This window comes from Anomaloglossus baeobatrachus, chromosome 5 (genome assembly GCF_048569485.1).
Source record: "Anomaloglossus baeobatrachus isolate aAnoBae1 chromosome 5, aAnoBae1.hap1, whole genome shotgun sequence".
NCBI classification, from domain to species: Eukaryota; Metazoa; Chordata; class Amphibia; order Anura; family Aromobatidae; genus Anomaloglossus; species Anomaloglossus baeobatrachus.
Genome location: NC_134357.1, coordinates 72,160,059 through 72,184,798, shown reverse-complemented (window position 1 = coordinate 72,184,798; position 24,740 = coordinate 72,160,059). Strand labels below are relative to the sequence as shown.

The following is a 24,740-nucleotide window of genomic DNA, read 5'->3' as shown; positions in this document are numbered from 1 at the left end:
TCTCCAATTCCCGGTACTGCTGCTCTGTCATATTTTACATAACCACTGGGAAAACGTCTTGTAATTAGTGCTGTCATGGAGGGTTTTTTTTCTGCTGAAGGATGTTAGAATAATTCATTAGGTTATCAAGAAAGGCTTATGTCCTGAAATGATTAGCACAGTGAAATTTAAGCCATTAACGGTAACAAGTTTAGAGCTCTCTGCAGTGCGGAGGTACCCGGCTGATGTTTGTGCGGATCTCGATAATTTCTTATAATTAAACATTATGATGTTTCCCCTTTCACCATATCAAACCTACCACAACCTAGCTCATCCCAGAGAGATGGGTAATGCCCCACAACACATGGCGCGTGCGGCGCGTCTTATCTCGAAACGGAAATCTGATTATGTGAACAACACCGTGGCATTGTTATTCTACTCACAAAGCTGGCGTTCGCGAAGGCTTTTAGGCAATGGCCAATAATTTATGCACAGTCACACGCTTAGGTGGTAAGAAGTAGGAAGATGTGGAGGTCAAAAGGCAATAAAAGTGCCAAAAGGTTTAATGTGCTGTTTCGGCGTATATATAGAGCTAATGTTTGTAGATGGACATGTTGAGCTGGTCGCTAATCTCAACCTAATTTTTTACAACTATGTTCAACCACCAGTGGGGGCCACACTCCGAGGTAGTAGGAATTTATGAGTTTTTTTTAGGAAAGCAACTTACTAAGTGCTTACTAGGGATGATCGAATACCAAAATATCCGCTTCGACGAATAGGTCGCCGCTATTCGAGTATTCGCGAATATTCGACACCCATTGTAAGTCTATGGGAAGCCGGAATAATTTCACGTTGGACCTAACAGTGAGCTGTGGTGACTGAGGAAAAGGCTGAAATGGATGGGAAAAGGCAGAAACCGTATGGGCACAGTCTCTCTCTCTCCTCAATACAGGAGAGGTCACCAGAGCAGTGTGACAGCCGTGCAGCGCCGCGCCAGTGATCGGTGAGTATGCAAGAGAGAAGGAGAGACCAACTGACCAGAATGCCCGCTGGCTTATACAGCCCCTATCACGCTGTGAGGCCAAGCCAATCACAGTAACACCACAACAAAGATGGCTGTGGCCTTGCTGTGAGGGTAAGCAACATCAGATGTGTTCATTGGCTGGAAAACAGGCGCCAGGACAACAGAAATGAAACTGAAAGTATTGTAGCGGATACTGTTTTATTCATCAGATAGTGAATAGTGTGAATACCCCATCATCCGTCATATACCGAATAGTGGCGAATTCATTCGCTCATCCCTAGTGCTTACGCTTCTTTTTTGGTTGCGCTTGTATAGACCTAACACAACTAAGCATTTTGACTCTGGGTGGAGGGGCGCGGTTGTTGGAGATCATCAAAAGTTGTAGGGAGTCGTGTAGGTCAGGCAATGCTTCCTGGGAAAAAAGGTACTCAAGTTAAAGGGGTGGTTCACTAAATAGTATTCACAGGCACATCGGTATTATGTTGAGAAACAAGGTTTCTCTCAAATGCCTTGTGTTACCTATAGTGCCTGTGAGTGGCGCTATTGCGGTCTGCTCATCCACTTTGCGTGACCCCCGGGCTCCGTGACCTCTGATGTCTGGTGATGTCATGTCAACTTCCAGTTGACCTGCCATCATCACTGCCAGCCCCAGTCTTCCTGAGTGGACTGTGGGCGGCGTTTCACCGCGCAGCCCAGCATCTCCCTGCGCCCTCCCTCACTGCAGAGCACCGCAAGCAGGAGCGATGCTGGGCTGTGACGAGTTGTGAAACACAGTGACTGGCCTTGTTTCTCAACATAATATCGATTTGCCTATAAATATTAATTAGTTGACTTTCAACAGCTTGCTTAATAAATAACAATGGTACAATAAGAATGAACAAACAATGACAGACGGGTACAGAGGCAGAGGGAGCCCTGCCCTTGTGACATTACTAGCTACAAGCTTTGGGAGAAGGAGGCAGTAGGCGAGATGTTTAGAAGTAACTCAAGGTGGCGGCAGGGATATTGAAGATAGCAGGCTTTTCTGAAGACACTCTGATTTGCATGAGTACCGAGCACTTTAATATAGTCCACAAGTCTGCACAATGGTTGCATTTTCTTCACTCAACATACCACTGAATTCTGTAGTTGCGCTCCTATGATATTGGCTCAATCAAATAGTGGAAGGAAACCATTTGGTTTTTTTTAATAATGTTGAAGCCAAAAGACAAGGCAAGGGAGGACAATATATATCATAAGGAATGACACTATGTAATTAGTTACAACGCTGTATATAATAAGGGAGGACACTGTATGTAACAATAGACGATACACGGATACTATCTATTCTGTCTTGTGCTAGCCTTAATAATATTTCCAAACAGCCATAGGGATGAAGGTCACCCCATGGGATGGATTTATGCCTTATGTCCTATTTTATAGAAAAGGGGGTTCTTATTAACAAAGAAAGTGAGGCTGTACATATTACTGTCGTATACTATCACAATATGGACTCTGTATGGTGCCATTATCTTATGAAATGTTTAGAAATTATCCCACAGAGGCAATCTGTCACCTGGTTTTTGCCACCTAATCTAAGAGCAGTATAATACAGAGACAGAGACCCTGATTCCAGTGATGTGTCACTTACTGGATTTTTTTTATTGTAATCTTGATAAAATCACTGCTTTATCAGCAGCAAATTATATGATTCGAGGAGTAGTAAGCCTACTGTCAGGTAGTCTTTCATATTCATGAGCTCTGTGTAATGCTGCCCCCACCACTGATATGCAGCTTTCTGTATACACCGTACATGGGCAGAAAGCTGCCAATCAGTGGTGTGGGCGGGGAGACACAAAGCTACTCATTCAGAGAACTGCTAGATCTGCAGCCAATAAAACAGGGATTGTATCAAAATTACATCAAACAACCAAGAAAATGATAAATCACTGGAATCAGGGTCTCCACCCCTACATTATGCTGCTCTCAGATGGAGTGATAAATGCCACTTCCTGATTACCACCATACATTGCTAAATAATATAGTGTGGTGTTAGTTTGCTTCAAGGTTCCTGTCTAGAAAATGGGCCTCCTCTAATTGCTCAGTTTTCTGTCCTCTAAAACATGTTTAGCTCGGTTATAGTTTTCTCTTTCTAATGCTCTGCAGTGAAAGTGAATGTGGCCGATCAAACCAAGCCCCATAACTGTTCTTCTGAAGCCAAATATGATGATTTCTAGAAGGAAATAGATCAATAATTTGTCTTCCTGATTTTTAAATTACTTTTCCAAGGACAAAACTCCCAAAAGCACCAGCATGGAAGCCTCCTATTGTGTCCTCCTGTCACGGGTGTGTCACGGGTGACATTGTCATGTGGTTTCTGACCATAGAAGGTCACATAGAAGGCTGTGCAGAATGCTCCCTGACTTTCCATTGTTCCTGATGTCAGTATTCATTGGTATAGGTAGCTTTCCTGCTGGATTCATCTCTCCCCTTTTGGACCCAGCAGTAGCTCATCTTCCACCCACCGGTTGACCATCAGCATTATCTTGGTGCTTATATATCCCTTCCTTCCTTGGACTGCTGCTGGTTATATTCTTCTGTTTATTCAAGCCCTGGATGCAAGCAGCTGGCTTGTGCTCCTCTGTGATCTCCTTGCTGAAGCTCTTCTGAACTTCTAGCTCAGATTCGAGTCATCTGTGGATATGTAGTTCATGCTCTTCTCTCTGTGTGTCCTTCTTGTGTTGTCTATAGTAGTTAGTATGGTTGACGAAGAGCTCATCCCATCCGTTCCCTATTTAGTTTCCCATTTAGTTACCCATACCTAACTTGACACCTCCATATGGTGATCATATAAGAGTGGGGCTCTAGGCTGTTACAGACTCTCCCCACTTTATAGGCTGCTCTCTTTGCTACAAATCTTCTTACTTAACTTGGTGAGGTTAAAGTGCTGCCATCGTGTCCCTGGGACCCTGCCTCCCTTTGGGGGTATAGAAGCCATCGAGCCCCTTCCATGTATATATGCCGTCAAGCCTAACTGCACCTTTTTGAATCAGATATCTATGGGTCGGTTTTCTCCTGCAGTTGGTTGTGTTGTGAAATATCAACATCTTAGGCCCTGTGCGCACTGGAAAACGGAATTTTCTTAAGAAAATTCCGCAGGGTCTGAAAGATTACCGCACCCACGATAAAAAACGGGGCAAACCGCACCTGAAAACCGCATGCGGTTTGCTGCGGTTTTACCGCGGTATTGCCGCGGTATTACCACGGTTTCAATGCAATAAAGCCCATTGAAAAGAAAAAAAAAGAAAAAAAAAAGTCATTTTTCTTCTGAGATAGATAGTAGATAGATAAATAGACAGATAGAAGAATAGATAGAGGGATGAATAGATAGATAGATAGAGGACAGATCAATCGACACGCTGCATTTCTCCCGAGCGGTAGTGTGTTCACATTACCGGCCGTGGGAAATGCCCTGTGGTTACCTCTGCAGGCTTGTTGTGAGGCTGCATTCAGCGCTGTGTGTCAGTCGCGGCTCGATGCAAGCACCGCGGGACCTCGGTGGATTACAGCGGAGCTGTATGTTTGGGGAGGGGTTAATAAAATGGTGAAAGAGGGGGCTTTTTGTCTTTTATTTAATTCACTTTACTAAAGCTGGCTTTACACACTGCGATATCGGTCCCGATATCGCTAGTGTGGGTACCCGCCTCCATCTGTTGTGCGACACGGGCAAATCGCTGCCCGTGCCGCACAACATCGCCCAGACCCGTCACACATACTTACCTGCCCAGCGACGTCACTGAGCGGCCGCCCAATAGAAGCGGAGGGGCGGAGATGAGCGGGATGTAACATCCCGCCCACCTCCTTCCTTCTGCATTGTGGCCGGGAGGCAGGTAAGGAGAGCTTCCTCGATCCTGCGGTGTCACACGGAGCGATGTGTGCTGCCGCAGGAACGAGGAACAACCTCGTTACTGCTGCAGTAACGATTTTTGAGAATGGACCCCCATGTCACCGATGAGCGATTTTGCACGTTTTTGCAACGATGCAAAATCGCTCATCGGTGTCACACGCAACGGCATCACTAATGCGGCCGGATGTGCGTCACCAAATCTGTGACCCCAACGAGTTCACATTAGCGATGTCGCAGCGTGTAAAGCCCCCTTTACAGGTTAATCATGTAAGCTGTCTCATAGACGCTGCATGATTAAAGCCTGGACTTAGTGCCGGCGATGCACTGCCATTAACTCATTATTACCCTGATTGCCACCGCATCATGGCAACAGGAAGAGCCGGGACACTCCAGGACTGCCGCATAATGGATGCGACAGTCCCGGGGCAGCTGCGGGCTGATATTCACGGCTGGGGCAGGGTGAAGGGGGGGCATTAACCCTGGCCCTCGCTCTCCCCAGCCTGTGAATACTGGGCCGCCGCTATGTGTTTACCTTGGCTGGACGGTAAAAATATGGCGGAGCACACGTGGGTTTTTTTTTTATATGTCTGTTTGAATTCTATGTGTATTCTATATGTCTGTGTCTGTGTGTGTGTGTGATATGTGTGTTTACTCTCTGCACGGCTTCCTTTTCCTGTCATAATGACATCACTTCTCTGCAAAACGCAAGCAGTGATGAACATTATGTGCCGAAACCGCGAAATCCTGCAGGGAATAACGCAGGGAAACGCAATGAACCGCACAGAATTTGCTGCCTCCGTTATTCCCTGCGGGATTTCCCGATTACATTAAGTCAATGGAGTGAAATCCCGCAGTAACGTGCGGAAAAGAAGTGACATGCAATTGTTTTTGCTGCGGGAATCCCGCAGCAAAACATGCAGCTGTCAAAATCCGCCTAGTGCGCACAGCATTTTTTTTCCCATAGGATTTGCTGGTGAATCACTGCAGAGATGTTATGAACATAACATGCAGCGAAAAATGCAGCAAATCCGCGGCAAACACCGGTAAGTGCGCACAAGGCCTAAATCCTATTACCTAAATTATCAACTGGTTTCTTCATTTGTCTATAGATCCGGGATATTGACTTTTTTACAATATGGCTTGAAATCATTAATGATCAACCTCAATTTTCCCTATAATAAGCTTCGTTCTGGCGGGCACAGACGGAAAATGGCCCCTGGGCAAGAATAGTACGTGGGCCCTTTTGAAATCCAATAGATCATCATAATGCAGAAATGGCCCCCCTTACCTCTTGGGCCCTAATGATATGTCCATACCTGGTACAACGTATAAATACCTGCATATTAGTAGGTGACCGTCCCATGCCGGTTCTAGTTTGATGACTTTGTATACAGAAGAGCCTGGAGGCAATTGCCCATTTGAATGATGTCCTTGGGAATCCCAAAGTACATATTTACCATTCCTCCTGTCTTCTTTACAAAGCGTTTATTCATTTACTTGCACTTGTTGGCAGTAAAGACTCAAGGTTATTATTTATATGACATCTGAATGGTATTGTACAAATGACAGCAACCTTTTCTTTTCATACATGTAAATGTAATAAAAAGGTATTTTATGCTCATAAGGGGTTGGTTGGCTGTGTGCCGATTGGTAGAGGTTTCTGAGTATTGTTTGTCTCATTTTTGGTTCAGCATGGTTGAGACCCATAATATTACTACCAGTGGTTGCGAAACTCACGAGTCCCGGTGCGGGTAGAAGGTTCCTTGTTACACTATGATGACCGCAAGCGTGCTGGGTAACACACCCTGTTCCAAATTGTTATGCAAATTGGATTTAAGTGTCATATTGATTATTATTTTTTTTTCAATGAAACTCATTGATGGTATTGTGTCTCAGGGTTCTTTGGATCACTGAAATCAATCTCAGATACCTGTGATAATTAGTTTGCCAGGTGAGCCCAATAAAAGGTAAACTGGATGTTCCTCAATATGAAGCAGGCCACAGTTTTCAAGTAACATGGGAAAGAAAAAGGATCTCTCTGCTGCCGATAAGCATCTAATAGTGCAATGCCTTGGACAAGGGATGAAAACATTAGATATTTCACGAAAATGTAAGTGTGATCATCGTACTGTGAAGAGATTTGTGGCTGATTCAGAGAACATACGTGTTTGTGCTGATAAAGGCAGAATGAGGAAGGTTTCTGCCTGGCAAGTCCATCAGATTAAGAGAGCAACTGCTAAAAAGCCATTACAAACCAGCAAACAGATATTTGAAGCTTCTGGTGCCTCTGGAGTCCTTCGAACCTCAAGGTGTAGGATCCTTCAAAGGCTTGCTGTGGTGCATAAACCTACTATTCGGCCACACATAACCAGTGCTCACAAGCAGAAACGGTTGCAGTGGGCCCAGACATACATGAAGACTAATTTTCAAACAGTCTTGTTTACTGATGAGAGTCGAGCAACCCTGGATGGTCCAGATGGATGGAGTAGTGGATGGTTGGTGGATGGCCACCATGTCCCAACGTCGGCAAGGAGGTGAAGGAGTCACGTTTTGGGCCGGAATCATGGGGAGACATCTGGTAGGCCCCTTTAGGGTTCCTGAAGGTGTGAAAATGACTTCTGCAAAGTATATAGAGTTTCTGACTAACAACTTTCTTCCATGGTACAAAAAGCACAAACGTGCCTTCAGAAGCAAAATCATCTTCATATATGACAATGCACCATCTCATGCTGCAAAGAATACCTCTGTGTCATTGCTGCTATGGGCATAAAAGGAGATAAACTCATGGTGTGGCCACCATTTTCCCCTGACCTCAACCCTATAGAGAACCTTTGGAGTATCATCAAGCTAAAGGTCTATGAGGGTGGGAGGCAGGTCACATCAAAACGGCAGCTCTGGGAGGCAATTCTGACATCATGCAAAGAAATTCAAGCAGAAACTCACCAAAAACTCACAAGTTCAATGGATGCAAGAATTGTGAAGGTGATATCAAAGAAGGGCTCATATGTTAACAAGTAACTTGGCCTGTTAGGATGTTTAGGATCTAAATAGCTTTTTATTTCAGTGAATGTGATCTCCTAATGCTGCAAATTCCACAAATGAGCATTTTCAGTTGTTTAAAACATATAAAATATTTAGAAACGCTAATGTGCCTAATAATCTGGAACAGGGCTTTTTGAGGTTTTTTTTAAGATTATACTGTTATCATTGGGAGATTTCTTCAATAAAATTCCATGTATACTCTAACGGGTGATGACTTTTATTAGACTGACTGTCATTTGCACCGACCATTTGGAAAAATCAGAGAAAACTACAATTTGCATAATAATTTGGAACATGGTGTATGTTTGATTAGAAAACCTTAATTCCTATGTACTTAAAGAGGTTGGCCACTATTTTTTTGGTGGTTATCCTTATGGCCATTAATATCTGATCGGAAGACATGCAACAAGCGGCACCCCCACCGTTCAGCAGTTACCGGCACCGACCAGAAGTTCTCGGATGCTGCCAGAGCACAGCAGCTCCTTCGAAATTATAGCGGCCAGGTTCTCTAGATCCATTTACTATTAACCTCAATAGTGGTAGATTTGTAGTACCCAGCCACGTAAACTATAGAAATGAAGGTTCTGCTGTCCGGCCAGTGGCACGAATTGGTAATCTTTGGGGATACCAGGTGTCGCACCCCCACGTTCATATATTGATGGCCTATCCTAAAGGCCATAAATAAAAAAGTAGTGGCCAACCATTCAGACATGTTAATGCCTCATAGCTTTTGGACTTAAATGTAGTAGATATTGGGGAGACTACATTCAAGCAATTATACATATCCATGATTATGTATATATATCTGATGTAGAAGATTCAGCTGATCTGTTGTTTTCTAGTCTTTACTTTTGTTACAGATCAGGTTACTGGGGCAATAAATACTCTTAGATGTTCCAGGATCTGACAGCAGTTGTGATTCTGTTCAGTTCAATTGAGGAATATTATTACTTTATCCGAAAGGGGTTGTCCACTACTTTAGCATTGATGGCCTATCCTTAAGATAGGTCATCGATGTCTGGCTGGATTTCGACACCCAGCACCGCCGCCAATCAGCTGTTCTCAGTCCCAGCAACTGGAAATGCCCAGTCACAGAGATATTTCATTTTCTGATAGACACTTCAGCCGGGTACTGCACATCCGCATCACATTCAAATCAATATTAGGCGGATGTGTACTAACCGACCATGGCCACGATCAGTTTGAAGGGGCAACTCCAGAACTGAGCATTTCCAGCTGACTGCTGCAGCGGACAGCACCGAAAACAGCTGATCAGCATAATGTCGGACCCTGGCCAATCAGACATTTATAATGATTCCTAAGGATAAGCCATCAATGTTAATGTAGTGGCCAACCACTTTACTGATTCAAACTGATAACCCATGTGGTTTGAGAAGTGCTAGACGTGCCCAAACACATTAGACTAAAGTTGCTGAAAATGGACAACATCAATCATAATATCCATCACTTTAAATTTACATGATTGTTTTTACCGACTGGTATCACATGGTCATCACCAAGAATGTTGGCCATATCTACAGTTTTCATCAAATAGTTGTACAAAAAAATCATTTGTGGTGTGCTTTTTATTTATATATATATATATATATATACTAGAAGGTGGCCCGATTCTACGCATCGGGTATTCTAGAATTTACGTATTGTGTAGTTCATGTATGATTTTTGTTATATATATATATATATATATATATATATATAGATGTGGTTGTGTGTAGTTACCAAGTGTTTGTGTAGGGCGCTGTACATGTTCTGGGTGTTGTCTGGGTGTGGCGGGGGGTGAGAGCGGTGTTGTATGTGTGTTGCGTTGTTTGTGGAGCGCTGTGTGTCTGTCGCGTTGTGTGTGTGTGTGTTGCGCGGTTTGTGTGGGTGTGGTGTGTTTTGGGGGGAGGTATGTTTTGTGCAATGTGTGTGTTGTGCGGTATATGCGTATATTTATGTATGCCGCGGTGTTTGTGTGTTGGGTGTTGTGTGTGTGCAGCGTTGTCTGTGTGTGTGGGTGTCTGTGTATGGCGGTGTTTGTGGTTCCCAGTGTGTGTGTGGTGTGTTGTATGTGTGTGTGTTGGGGGGAGGTGTGCACCTCCCATCGTGCTCCATCCCCCATGCTGCGCACCCCCCATCGTGCCCCATCCCCCATGCTGCGCACCCCCCATCGTGCCCCATCCCCCATGCTGCCCACCCAACATCGTGCTCCATCCCCTATGCTGCGCATTCCCCATCGTGCTCCATCCCCCATGCTGCGCACCCCCCATCGTGCTCCATCCCCCATGCTGCGCACTCCCCATCGTGCTCTATCCTCCATGCTGCGCACTCCCCATCATGCTCCATCCCCCATGTTGCGCACTCCCCATCGTGCTACATCCCCCATGCTGCGCACTCCCCATCGTGCTACATCCCCCATGCTGCGCACCCCCCATCGTGCTCCATCCGCCGTGCTGCGCACTCCCCATCGTGCTACATCCCCCATGCTGCGCACTCCCCATCGTGCTACATCCCCCATGCTGCGCACTCCCCATCGTGCTACATCCCCCATACTGCGCACCCCCCATCGTGCTCCATCCCCCATCGTGCTACATCCCCCATCGTGCTACATCCCCCATCGTGCTACATCCCCCATGCTGCGCACTCCCCATCGTGCTACATCCCCCATGCTGCGCACCCGCCATCGTGCTCCATCCGCCAAGCTGCGCACTCCCCATCGTGCTACATCCCCCATGCTGCGCACTCCCCATCGTGCTACATCCCCCATGCTGCGCACCCCCCATCGTGCTCCATCCGCCATGCTGCGCACTCCCCATCGTGCTACATCCCCCATGCTGCGCACTCCCCATCGTGCTACATCCCCCATGCTGCGCACTCCCCATCGTGCTACATCCCCCATGCTGCGCACTCCCCATCGTGCTACATCCCCCATGCTGCGCACTCCCCATCGTGCTACATCCCCCATGCTGCGCACCCCCCATCGTGCTACATCCCCCATCGTGCTACATCCCCCATGCTATAATAGTTCTCCTATTATACTCAGAGAGGGGCGAGCAGCCAATCCATGCGGAGGGCGGGGCCAGGCCGAGGCGAGCGACCAATCCGTGGGGGGGCGGAGCCGAGGCGAGGCGAGCAGCCAATCCGTGCGGGGGGCGGGGCCATGGCGAGCCCAGCGGCCAATCAGCTTTGTGTCACCGTAAGGACACAATTTTGGAGCAAGACAGACAGACAGACAGACAGAATAAGGCAATTATATATATAGATATATATATATGTAAAGGTCAGACATTTCTTATGGTTTTTAAAATATCTAAATATTAACTTTCTGTCTATATGTCCACAATCCATCTGCAATGCCAGGCATGCTTAGAGTGTCGATCACCAACATGCCTGACCTAGTGGTTTTCTTAAAATAAGTGCCCCTAATGCCTCACAAAGGAGTCCACCGTTCTAACACTCGGCCACGAACATCTGGATTGAAGGTTCCCTAATGAAGAACGGGACAAACTTCTTTGGAGTAACTCACTTGATGGACCTGACTGATCATGTGTCCACTTTTCTAAATTAACCTGCGCATGCTGAAAGACCAATGTGAAGCTTGATTACACCATTTTTATATTTCACAGGGGTACAGCCTATCCTCCTCAGCTTGGCCTTCAAAGACTTATGGTCAGGGTTTGACCTAGTGGCAAATATGGACCAAAAGCACATGGCTGTATTATCGAAATTATTGTTAGTTCAAATATCATCCTTCTAATATCTAAAATGCACGGACCCTTGATTGTTACATACCTGAGGTGTATATAGGGCTTGAGATTGAACTTAACTAAAACAAAAACTTTTATTTTGATGTCGCTCCCCATCTCCCCATCTTAAGCCCGCTACACACGCTTCAATATATCTCACAATCCGTCGTTGGGGTCAAGTTGTAAGTGACGCACATCCGGCATCGTTTGTGAGGTATCTGCGTGTGACATCTACTTGCGATCAGGATTGAACGCAAAACCGTTGATCGCAAACACATCGTATCATTCTCTAGAATTGAGCGTTTTGTTGCACGAACCTAGTGAATTGTAACGTGTGACATCCCTCATACGATTTCGGTGTCTGATGCTATGTGCGCAGGTGTGCGCTCTGCACCGCAGCTTAAAAAAGGTCCGCTTCAGAGCGCAGCTGAAAAGCTGCATTCTGAAGCGCCTCACAATGTCTGTCATTCACTAATCTCTGTCAGTCGGTCACTATCTCTGTCCCTCACTCTCTGTCCATGTCAGTCTATCCCCCTCTCTCATATACTCACCGATCCCCGATCCCCGACGCTGCACGGCATTCACACTGCTCCGGCGGCTTTTACTGTTTTGAAAAAGCCGGCCGCCCATTAAACAATTTCGTATTCCCTGCTTTCCCCGCCCACCGGCGCCTATGATTGGTTACAGTGAGACACGCCCCCACGCTGAGTGACAGCTGTCACACTGCACCCAATCACAGCAGCCGGTGGGCGTGTCTATACTGTGTATTGAAATAAATAATTAAATAATTAAAAAAAACGGCGTGCGGTTCCCCCCAATTTTAAAACCAGCCAGATAAAGCCATACGGCTGCAGGCTGGTATTCTCAGGATGGGGAGCTCCACGTTATGGGGAGCCCCCCAGCCTAACAATATCAGCCAACAGCCGCCCAGAATTGCCGCATACATTATATGCGACAGTTCTGGGACTGTACCTGGCTCTTCCCGATTTGCCCTGGTGCGTTGGCAAATCGGGGTAATAAGGAGTTATTGGCAGCCCATAGCTGCCAATAAGTCCTAGATTAATCATGTCAGGCGTCTATGAGACACCCTCCATGATTAATCTGTAAATTACAGTAAATAAACACACACACATGAAAAAATCCTTTATTAGAAATAAAAAACACAAACACATTCCCTCATTACCAATTTATTAACCCCCGACAAACCCTCCATGTCCGGCGTACTCCACAGTCCTCCAGCGTCGCGTCCAGCTCTGCTGCATGGAGGTGACAGGAGCAGCAGAAGACACCGCCGCTCCGGTCACCTCCACGCAGGTAATGAAGACAGCCGGCGATCAGCTGAGCTGTCACTGAGGTTACCCGCTGTCACTGGATCCAGCGGTGGATGCAGTGGTGGCCGCGGGTAACCTAAGTGACAGCTCAGCTGATCGCCGGCTGTCTTCATTACCTGCGTGGAGGTGACCGGAGCGGCGGTGTCTTCTGCTGCTCCTGTCACCTCCATGCAGCAAAGCTGGACGCGACGCTGGAGGACTGTGGAGTACGCCGGACATGGAGGGCTTTGTCGGGGGTTAATAAATTGGTAATGAGGGAATGTGTTTGTGTTTTTTATTTCTAATAAAGGATTTTTTCATGTGTGTGTGTTTATTTACTGTAATTTACAGATTAATCATGGAGGGTGTCTCATAGACGCCTGACATGATTAATCTAGGATTTATTGGCAGCTATGGGCTGCCAATAACTCCTTATTACCCCGATTTGCCAACGCACCAGGGCAAATCGGGAAGAGCCGGGTACAGTCCCAGAACTGTTGCATATAATGTATGCGGCAATTCTGGGCGGCTGTTGGCTGATATTGTTAGGCTGGGGGGCTCCCCATAACGTGGAGCTCCCCATCCTGAGAATACCAGCCTTCAGCCGTATGGCTTTATCTGGCTGGTTTTAAAATTGGGGGGAACCGCACGCCGTTTTTTTTAATTATTTAATTATTTATTTCAATACACAGTATAGACACGCCCACCGGCTGCTGTGATTGGGTGCAGTGTGACACCTGTCACTCAGCGTGGGGGGCGTGTCTCACTGTAACCAATCATAGGCGCCGGTGGGCGGGGAAAGCAGGGAATACCAGATTGTTTAATGGGCGGCCGGCTTTTTCAAAACAGTAAAAGCCGCCGGAGCAGTGTGAATGCCGTGCAGCATCGGGGATCGGTGAGTATGAGAGAGGGCTGCTAACTTCAGTAACTTAGGAGATTAGCGGTCACCGGTGAGTCCTTCACAGGTGACCGCTAATCAGGGCGCGACACAGACAGAGCCGCAGCATGACAATGAAGTCGGGTGAAGTTCACCCGAGTTCATTCTGACAGTGCGGCTCTGTCTGTGTCTGCTGTGATCTGCCATTCAGCTCTGCTACATGGCTGTCTGTGGCTGTTAGCGGCCATGTAGCAGAGCTGAATGGCAGATGACATAGTAAAAACGCATCCCTACACATTACACACGCTTGGCAAGTCAATAAAAAAAAAAAAAAAAAAGGTGCCCAATGCATACGTCAGCGGTCCTGAATCCGGACATCCCCTGCAACAAAGATTACGATAGGATCGCTACCAAGGCTCCAGACTCCCAATCCAGAAAAGATCGGAGGATCTATACAACTAACACCGAGGTTGTGCGAGGGCGCACAACCTCATCAGGTGAGCAAATTCTTATACTTATAAATTGTACACTAGACCCGCAGGTACTACTCATAGGCGCTACTTTTTCTTTATAGCAATGCATACGTCACGGAACACATGATCTAAAGGATCGCACACAAAATTGACCAATTTAACATAGACTACTAACGCTCGTGTGACAGCAAATGAACGACCAACGTGAAATCTCATAGATCCCGTATGCAACCTGGGCGTGTCACATCGCAAATGCGATTGTACAACTAATTGCAACGTGTAAAGTGGGCTTTAGGCTCAGATTAGCCTACATCCTTTGCGGTGTAATACTCAGAAGTCTAAAAGTATAAATCGGGGTCGAACACCCTACGATTTTGACACACAAGTCTGAAATGTTCAGGTCAACCAATATAACAGGCTAGCAGGTTTTGGAAGATGATTTGGGATAGATGTTTTATTGACCAGATGATTCTCTTGGGCAGGTTGTAAAGCCAACACATTTCAGTTCTTCCCGTGGAGGACATTAGTGGAACGTGGAACCTATTGCCGGCTCTGAAAAGTAGAGCAACCATGCGTAAAAGTGCCCTAGATAATGGAGCTTATATGCTTTATTATACTTTATCAATACATATCTCTTCTTCAGTCTTTCTTTGAAATTTTTGAAGATGTGATAAGGAATAAAGCCTTCCAAGGTATTTTTTTGGAGCGATCTCGCAGAACCTATTACTCATATTGTGATTAGTGTCTACACGGTGTGTGTATACTGTAAGCTTTAATTTGCTGCGCCAGCTACTGTATCTGTAATTGAAAGTTAGATCGTAAAATCTATTCTCTAACACTACTGTCATTAACATCCTAGATTGGTATCATCACTAAAACTCTCTGAAGCATTTCCCACAGCCATCGAACTCACTGACCTGCTTTACCAGTTAAATGGTGCCTACTCCTCTCCGCGAAAAAATAATACATTATGGCTTCTTTTTACCTGTCAAACCGCTACACCACTGGCCAAGAAATAAATCACCGTAAAGTGAAAAAAAAAATGTACTAATTTATAGGTGTTAGAATTTTTAACAAAAAAATATATTAAAAAAAATTAAGGATTCGGATGAAATTGGAACCTGTTTACAGATGGAACCTAATTGTCCGATCATTCTTCACCCCTTTAACCAGCGCGGTATGGGGACATCCGCTCTTCTTTTAGCTCAAATAAGTAAAAATTACTATACAATTTGGTTAATCCCCCATCCCCAATCCCCCCATTAATCAGTAGTACAAATGAAAATAATAAGTGTTGTAATGTATCTTATCAGAGCAATCTGCTTCTGTCTCGTCCTGCACGGATCATTCTCTAAATTCTCAATTCTTGGATAAAATGTTTCCCGATATCAAGGGATAAATGTTAGTTGTCGAATTTTTGTAATCCTGGAATTAAGTGGCACCAAAGGTGTGTCGCAGCTGCTCTTCTATCCAAGACACTATGAAATTGATGCACAGTTTCTGCCAAGATGTCCATATTCTTGCGGGAATGAGATGTTATTTTTGTGGAAATGGATCTCAAAAGGGGAATTACAGGTGCATCTCAATAAATTAGAATATCATCAAAAAGGTAATTTATTTCTGTAATTCAATACGAAAAGGGAAGCACATACAATATATTATATAGAGTCATTACACACAGAGAGATCTAGTCCTATATATTATATAGAGTCATTACACACAGAGAGATCTAGTCCTATATATTATATAGAGTCATTACACACAGAGGGATCTATTATTATATATTATATAGAGTCATTACACACAGAGGGATCTATTATTATATATTATATAGAGTCATTACACACAGAGGGATCTATTGTTCTATATTATATAGAGTCATTACACACAGAGGGATCTATTGTTCTATATTATATAGAGTCATTACACACAGAGGGATCTATTATTATATATTATATAGAGTCATTACACACAGAGGGATCTATTGTTCTATATTATATAGAGTCATTACACACAGAGGGATCTATTCCTATATATTATATAGAGTCATTACACACAGAGGGATCTATTATATATTATATAGAGTCATTACACACAGAGAGATCTATTCCTATATATTATATAGAGTCATTACACACAGAGAGATCTAGTCCTATATATTATATAGAGTCATTACACACAGAGAGATCTAGTCCTATATATTATATAGAGTCATTACACACAGAGGGATCTATTATTATATATTATATAGAGTCATTACACACAGAGGGATCTATTATTATATATTATATAGAGTCATTACACACAGAGGGATCTATTATTATATATTATATAGAGTCATTACACACAGAGGGATCTATTGTTCTATATTATATAGAGTCATTACACACAGAGGGATCTATTCCTATATATTATATAGAGTCATTACACACAGAGGGATCTATTCCTATATATTATATAGAGTCATTACACACAGAGGGATCTATTATTCTATATTATATAGAGTCAATACACACCGAGGGATCTATTATTATATATTATATAGAGTCATTACACACAGAGGGATCTATTCCTATATATTATATAGAGTCATTACACACAGAGGGATCTATTGTTCTATATTATATAGAGTCATTACACACAGAGGGATCTATTCCTATATATTATATAGAGTCATTACACACAGAGGGATCTTTTCCTATATATTATATAGAGTCATTACACACAGAGGGATCTATTTCAAGTGTTTATTTCTGTTAATGATTATGGCTTACAGCCAATGAAAACCCAAAAGTCATTATCTCAGAAAATTAGAATATTATAGAAGACCAACTGAAAAAATTATTTTAAACTCGGATGTTGGCGCCTACTGAAAAGTCTGTACAGTAAATACCTTACTACTTGGTTGGGGCTCCTTTTGCATGAATTACTCCATCAATGCAGCAAGGCATGGAGGTGATCAGCCTATGGCACTGCTGAGGTGTTATGGAAGCCCAGGTGGCTTTGATAGCAGCTCATCTGCATTGTTAGGTCTGGTGTCTCTCATCTTCCTCTTGACAATACCTCATAGATTCTCTATGGGGTTTAGGTCAGGCGAGTTTTCTGGCCAATCAAGCACAGTGATACTGTGGTTAGTAAACCAGGTATTGTTACTTTTGGCAGTGTGGACAGGTGCCAAGTCCTGCTGGAAAATTAAATTTCCATCTCTAAAAAGCTTGTCGGCAGAGGGAAGCATGAAGTGCTCTAAAATTTCCTGGTAGACAGCTGTGCTGACTTTGGTCTTGATAAAACACAGTAGAGCTACACCAGCAGATGACATGGCTCCCCAAACCATCACTGATTGTGGAGACTTCACACTAGACCTCAGCAGCTTGGATTGTGGCCTCTCCACTCTTCCTCCAGACTCTGGGACCGCGATTTCCAAATGAAATGCAAAATTTACTTTCATCTGAAAACAACACCTTGGACCACTGAGCGACAGTCTAGGTCTTTTTCTCCTTGGCCCAGGTAAGACACTTCTGGCATTGTCTATTGGTCATGACTGGCTTGACACAAGGAATGTGACAGTTGTAACCCATGTCCTGGATACGTCTGTGTGTGGTGGCTCTTGAAGCACTGACTCCAGCAGCGTCCACTCCTTGTGAATCTCCCCAAATTTTTGAATGGCCTTTTCTTAACAATCCTATCAAGGCTGTGGTTATCCCGGTTGCTTGTGCTCCTTTTTCTACCACTTTTTCCTTCCACTCAACTTTCCATTAATATGCTTGGATACAGCACTCTGTGAACAGCCAGCTTCTTTAGCAATGAACTTTTGTGGCTTACCCTCCTTGTGGAGTGTGTCAATGACTGCCTTCTGGACATCTGTCAAGTCAGCAGTCATTCCCATGATTGTGTAGCCTACTGAACCAGACTAAAGGACCATTTTAAATGCTTAGGAAGCCTTTGCAGGTGTTTTGTGTTAATTATTCTAATTTTCTGAGATAACTTTTGGGTTTTCATTGGCTGTAAGCCATAATCATCAACATTAACAGAAATAAACACTTGAAATAGATCCCTCTGTGTGTAATGACTCTATATAATATATAGGAATAGATCCCTCTGTGTGTAATGACTCTATATAATATATAGGAATAGATCCCTCTGTGTGTAATGACTATATATAATATATAGGAATAGATCACTCTGGGTGTAATGACTTTATATAATATATAGGAATAGATCACTCTGTGTGTAATGACTCTATATAATATATAGGAATAGATCCCTCTGTGTGTAATGACTATATAATATATAGGAATAGATCTCTCTGTGTGTAATGACTATATAATATATAGGAATAGATCACGTTGTGTGAAATGACTCTATATAATATATAGGAATAGATCCCTCTGTGTGTAATGACTATATAATATATAGGAATAGATCCCTCTGTGTGTAATGACTATATAATATATAGGAATAGATCACGTTGTGTGAAATGACTCTATATAATATATAGGAATAGATTCCTCTGTGTGTAATGACTATATAATATATAGGAATAGATCCCTCTATGTGTAATGACTATATAATATATAGGAATAGATCACTTTGTGTGAAATGACTCTCTATAATATATAGGAATAGATTACTCTGTGTATAATGACTCTATATAATATATAGGAATAGATCACTTTGTGTGTAATGACTCTATATAATATATAGGAATAGATCCCTCTGTGTGTAATGACTCTATATAATATATAGGAATAGATCCCTCTGTGTGTAATGACTCTATATACTATATAGGAATAGATCCCTCTGTGTGTAATGACTATATAATATATAGGAATAGATCCCTCTGTGTGTAATGACTATATAATATATGCGTTTCCCATTTTGTATTGAATTAATGAAATAATTGAACTTTTTGAGGATATTCTAATTTATTGAGATGCACCTGAATTCTTTCCTTCCTGGAGAGATCTAATCTGCATATTCTTGCCATGGGGCATTTCTAGTACAAGTCTCAATACACAGTTGCTCTTCTTAAGCTGATAGTCTACTGACCCCTTAATTAACCCAAAAGAACAAAAACTGACACAGCTCCAAATAGTTAAATAGCAAAGTATCTGGATATGGTTATTTTTTTCTTAATTTCTTTAGAGATATGTGTAAAAACCGCAATGTTTGGGACCCTGACGATGTCGTTGCTCCATCGTGACCTTTTGTCTCCATGTGCACCAGCCTCCCACCGAAACATATTCATAGCCCTGTACTAAATTGTTTGCAAGCCTCTCCGTGCAAGAACATGAAATTCATTTGAGTACATTAAAGTGTCACTCTGGGTTCCCATTTAACAGTCCCTGGTATTTTATGCGCACTTCCAGCGTCGGTGGTAATGTCCTTTTCAGAGTTCCTTGCAAGAATGTTCGGCTGTTTTCTGGCTGACAGAGGCAGATAGATACTCCCTGTCAGCCAATTTATACGGTTGGTGTTTTATTTTTTTTCTACCCCTGTTGTGTAACAGATGTATTTCCTGGATTTATGTGTGCCCAACTTGTGTCATGTACCATTGCTTTTATTTTCCTTTTAATTATTTATTTTTGATATTTATTTCTTTTTTTTTTCCGCAGACTAAACTCGCCAATGGCACTTCCAGCATGATCGTGCCCAAACAGAGGAAGCTGTCCGCAAACTACGAGAAGGAGAAGGAGCTCTGCGTCAAGTACTTTGAGCAGTGGTCCGAGTGCGATCAGGTGGAGTTTGTCGAGCACCTGATCTCTCGAATGTGTCACTACCAACACGGCCACATAAATACCTACCTAAAGCCAATGCTACAAAGGGATTTCATCACAGCACTTCCAGGTACAGTAGCCTGATCAGATCATGGCTGCAGATACATAGTTACTTAGTTACTTAGGTTGAAAAAAGACCTAGGTCCATCTAGTTCAACCTTCCTCCACCAATTCTACATTTTGTGCCTAAAGGCCGCTTTACACGCTGCGATATCGTGACCGATATCGCTAGCATGGGTATCCGCCCCCATCAGTTGAGCGACATGGGCAAATCACTGCCCGTGGCGCACAACATCTCCCAGACCCATCACACTACTTACCTGCCCTGCGACGTCGCTGTGACCGGCGAACCGCCTCCTTTCTAAGGGTTCGGTTCGTTCAGCGTCACAGCTGCGTCACTGAACCGCCGCCCAATAGAAGTGGAGGGGCGGAGATGAGCGGGACGTAACATCCCGCCCACCTCCTTCCTTCCGCATTTCGGGTGGGACGCAGGTAAGGAGAGGTTCCTCGTTCCTGCGGTGTCACACGCAGCGATGTGTGCTGCCGCAGGAACGAGGAACAACATCGTTACTGCTGCAGCAACGATATTCGAGAATGGACCCCCATGTCACCGATGAGCAATTTTGCACATTTTTGCAACGATGCAAAATCGCTCAAAGGTGTCACACGCAACGTCATCGCTAAAGCGGCCGGATGTGCGTCACAAGTTCCGTGACCCCAACGAGATCGCTTGAGCGATGTCGCAGCGTGTAAAGCGGCCTTTAGTCACTGATAACCGACAATGTTGTATGTACTGAGGAAATCCTCCAGCCCTTTTTTAAAAGCTGTTATAGTGTCTGCCATTACTACCTCTTGTGGTCGGGCATTCCACAGTCTAACTGCTCTAACTGTAAAGAACCCTTTCCTTAAGGGATCAAATGTCGGAAAATGACCAGTTATCATGTTTTTACCTTATTATTTATTTCAAAGTCTTAATTTGTTTTGTTTTGTTTTTTCACCATCAAAAGTAAAAAACAACAACAAAAATAAATACAGCTTTCACACTTGGTAGTCACAGTAAGCTGATACTCTTTTGCGGCAATCGCATTTTTGCTTTTGCTATATATACAGGGGTAGGTTCAGAACTTCTATACCCCCGAGTGATCAGCTGTTTAAAAAAACTTTCACTAATTTTTTCATGTAGATTTGGACACATGATGACTAAGTGACACAGAGCTGAATCAAACTGACATGATTCCTCTGTGCAGAGCATCTCACACAACTAGGAGATGCTCTGCTGTGTTTTCCTGGGCTGGCATGGTAATTGACAGTGCAGGCTTCCGTGCTGGTTCTGGGAGGTGCTGATTGCTCAGCTGTTTCATCTTCTGGATAATTTTTCTGCTTCTTTACTAAGAATGCTCTCCCAGAACCTTGCCAGTTGTACATTCTGGTTCTGTAGTTGTGCTGTTGGCCTGTGTTCCTGCATGTGTTCTGATCTTTGTGTCTTGACCCTGGACTGTTGTTTGACTCCTCTGTGCCTGCTCTCTGTTCCTGTTGCGACCGCCTGGCTTTTCACCTTGGACTATTACCTGACTACGTCTCAGTTTACTCCCTAAGTCCATTACATGCCGGCATTCTGACCCTCGGATCGTGACCTGACTACACCTCTGTATAATCCCTGTGTCCATACGTGTCCTCCTGTTTTCAGACCCCAGCTTTCCTGACTACTCTACCGTTTGTACTACCCATAAGTAGTAACTAATATCACACAAACATTTTTTAATTTCTCCTCTCTTGGTATCTGAACAGTTAATTTTTTTTCCAAGTTTAAGTGGGCGTTGCCAGAGAGATTTGACCGGACACATTTACTTCTTCCTCATATGATGCTATCACTCATATCCCCGGTAGCATCACACTGGAGAAGGAAGAGCATGCCCCACAATAACATCAACCGCTTAACGACCGCGGGCACTAATCTTCTGTCCTAGCGGTCATAGTGTTAATCTCCCCCGGCTGGTGCTCATCTCAGCTGATTTCTACAGTTGACATGCGTGCCTACCAGGCATGAGCATAATCGTGTTCCGCCCGTACCTTTTGACCCCTTAAATGGTGCTGTCAATATATGACAGCACCATTATAATAGCAATCATGCTATAACTTTACTCACAGACCTCCACCGGAAGTCACATGACGTGATCACTTGGATCCAGTGGTTGTCATGGTAGCACAGGGTCATGTGATGATTCCCGGGCTCACATGACTAAGGTCTTGTCAACAAACAGCCGAATACTGGCTGTTACAAGAGATGATCATTTCTCCCGGTCTGAGTGATGCTGCTCTGATCAGGAGAAATGAATGAGCGATCAGACTGCTGATCGTTATAGCCCCCTAGGGGGACAAGTAAAATTTAAAAAAAAAAAATGTAAAAAAAATTTTTTGAAAAATTTTAAAAAATCAAAAAACCTAAAAGTTCAAATCACCCCCAATTTGCCTCATTGAAAATTAAAGAGTTGAAAAAATATGCACAGATTTATTATCGCCGCATTCAGAAACGCCCGATCTATCAAAATATAAAATCAATTAACCTGATCGGTAAACAGCGTAGCGGCAAAAAAATTACAAATTACAAACACCAAAATTACATTTTTTGGTTGCCACAAATTTTATGCAAAATGCAATAACAGGCGATCAAAACGTAGCATATGCGCAAAAATGGTACAGTTAAAAACGTTAGCTCGAGACGCAAAAAATAAGCCGTCACTGAGCCCTATATTAAGAAAAGTGAGAACGCTACGGGTCACGGAATATGGTGCAAAACCTACCCACTTTTTTCGGACAAACCTTTTTGTTGTTTTTTGTTTTTTTTTTAACCCCTTAGATAAAAGTAAACTTTACATGTTTGGTGTCTGTGAACTCGCACCGACCTGAGGCATCACACCCACACATCGGTTTTATCATATAGTCAACATGGTGAATTAAATATCTCAAAAACAATAGTGCAATCCTACTTTTTTTTGCACTTTTTCCGCATTTGAAATTCTTTTTTTGCTGTTTTCCACTACATTATATGGTAAAACTCATGGTTTCATTTAAAAGTACAGTTCGTTTCGCAAAAAACAAGCCCTCATATTGACTGAAAAATAAAAAAGTTACTTCTTTCGGAAGAAGAATGGCGGGGAAAAAAAAACGGAAAGCACAATATCGGACGGTCATGAAGGGGTTAACAAACTCTCTGCTCTCCTCACTGCAGTGGTGTAATGACGTGCGCTGGCGCACAGCAGACCTGAGTGTGATTAATCAGCAGCTCTGAGCTCTCATCTCCAGCAGTCAGTGTGGAGCGAGGGGCAGTACTGCAGGAATGGAGCCTCTTTCCTCGGTGTGTTACCTCCACTTTGTGTCTGGTCAAAATTAACAAGAGGAAGAAGGACACGCCCCCAGTGAAAGCTCTCTGGTAATGCCCACTTGAAATCAATTTTTTTTTAACTCTTTAGAGGTCAAATACTTAGACTTCTAATACCTTCGCAACAAAGAGGCTTTGTAGCCACTATTGCATCCTGTATCCAATTGAACATGAAATATATGATGAAAGGTCCTCTTTAAGTGACTGGGGAGTAGGACGTAATACAGCTTCATGCATGTTGTATTGGCCGTGAATGGTACTGCAAGCTGTCTCCCTTAAAGGGAATCTGTCACCACCTTTGGCTCTTGTAAGCTATTACTATGGGCATATAGGTAACAGGATGTTGAAAGTAGTCTTACCTGTATGCCTCATAGCAGATGCCTTCTTCCACAAATATTACTTTCGATCACTATATGGAAATTAGCCTACTAGGCTATTGGGCGTTGTGTTTCGGCTACTGGGCGTTGTGTTTCGGCTACTGGGCGTTGTGTTTCGGCTACTGGGCGTTGTGTTTCGGCTACTGGGAGGTTGCTTCCCTGTAAGAAATCCCCGCCTCCGTGCTTCTTTATCCTTCCGGTCACCTCCTCTCAGCATCACAGCCACGGGGGGGCAAATCCCGCGAGTGCACAGTAGTGTTCTTCAGCCTGCAACCATTCACCCCCCCCATTGAATCTACTGCGTATGTGCTGGTGAGTCAGCTCCACTTCTGTTATCGGTGTGCTGTTGTAAGTTGTCCTCCCGACTGTGTGTGTGTGTGTGTGTGTGTGTGTGTGTGTGTGTGTGTGTGTCTCTTTACCTGTCCACAGGCAGGAAGTCGGGAGGACAACGTAGAACATCACACGAATAACAGAGGAAGTTGCATCCCGTACTTGGACCCTCACTGAGCAGACCTATGCTCTATAATATAGATAGATGACTTGGTCTTACTTAAAGGGCTTTATCAATTTAAACAATCATCTAAGCCCTTTTATAACTATATGAATAGTGATTAAGATTCACTATTCGAAATGCTGCAGGATCCTGGCGCACACGCACATTGATTATGTTACCCAAAAAGGGGGTGTGGCTTACATGACAGGGTGTGGCTTCACTGTAAAAAGGTGTGGCTTGGATGTAGTACATTGCAATACTATGGGGCCGATTTATCACGCCCTTTCCGCCTGAAAACTGCATAGAAAAAGCAGACATGTTAGCAACATATACTATAGTTGCGTCTTAATTTTTCACCTTTTGGCCTTTTTTACACC

At 43.8% G+C, this 24,740-nt stretch overlaps 1 protein-coding gene across 1 annotated transcript in view; it reads left to right on the top strand.

Annotated features, from left to right (window-relative positions):
• BTRC (beta-transducin repeat containing E3 ubiquitin protein ligase) overlaps window positions 1-24,740 on the top strand; it is a 353,763-nt gene that overhangs the window by 194,732 nt on the left and 134,291 nt on the right. The window contains exon 4 of the mRNA XM_075352305.1: window positions 19,953-20,184. Within this exon, the coding sequence (XP_075208420.1) occupies window positions 19,953-20,184 (232 nt within the window). The remainder of the gene's footprint in view (window positions 1-19,952; window positions 20,185-24,740) is intronic.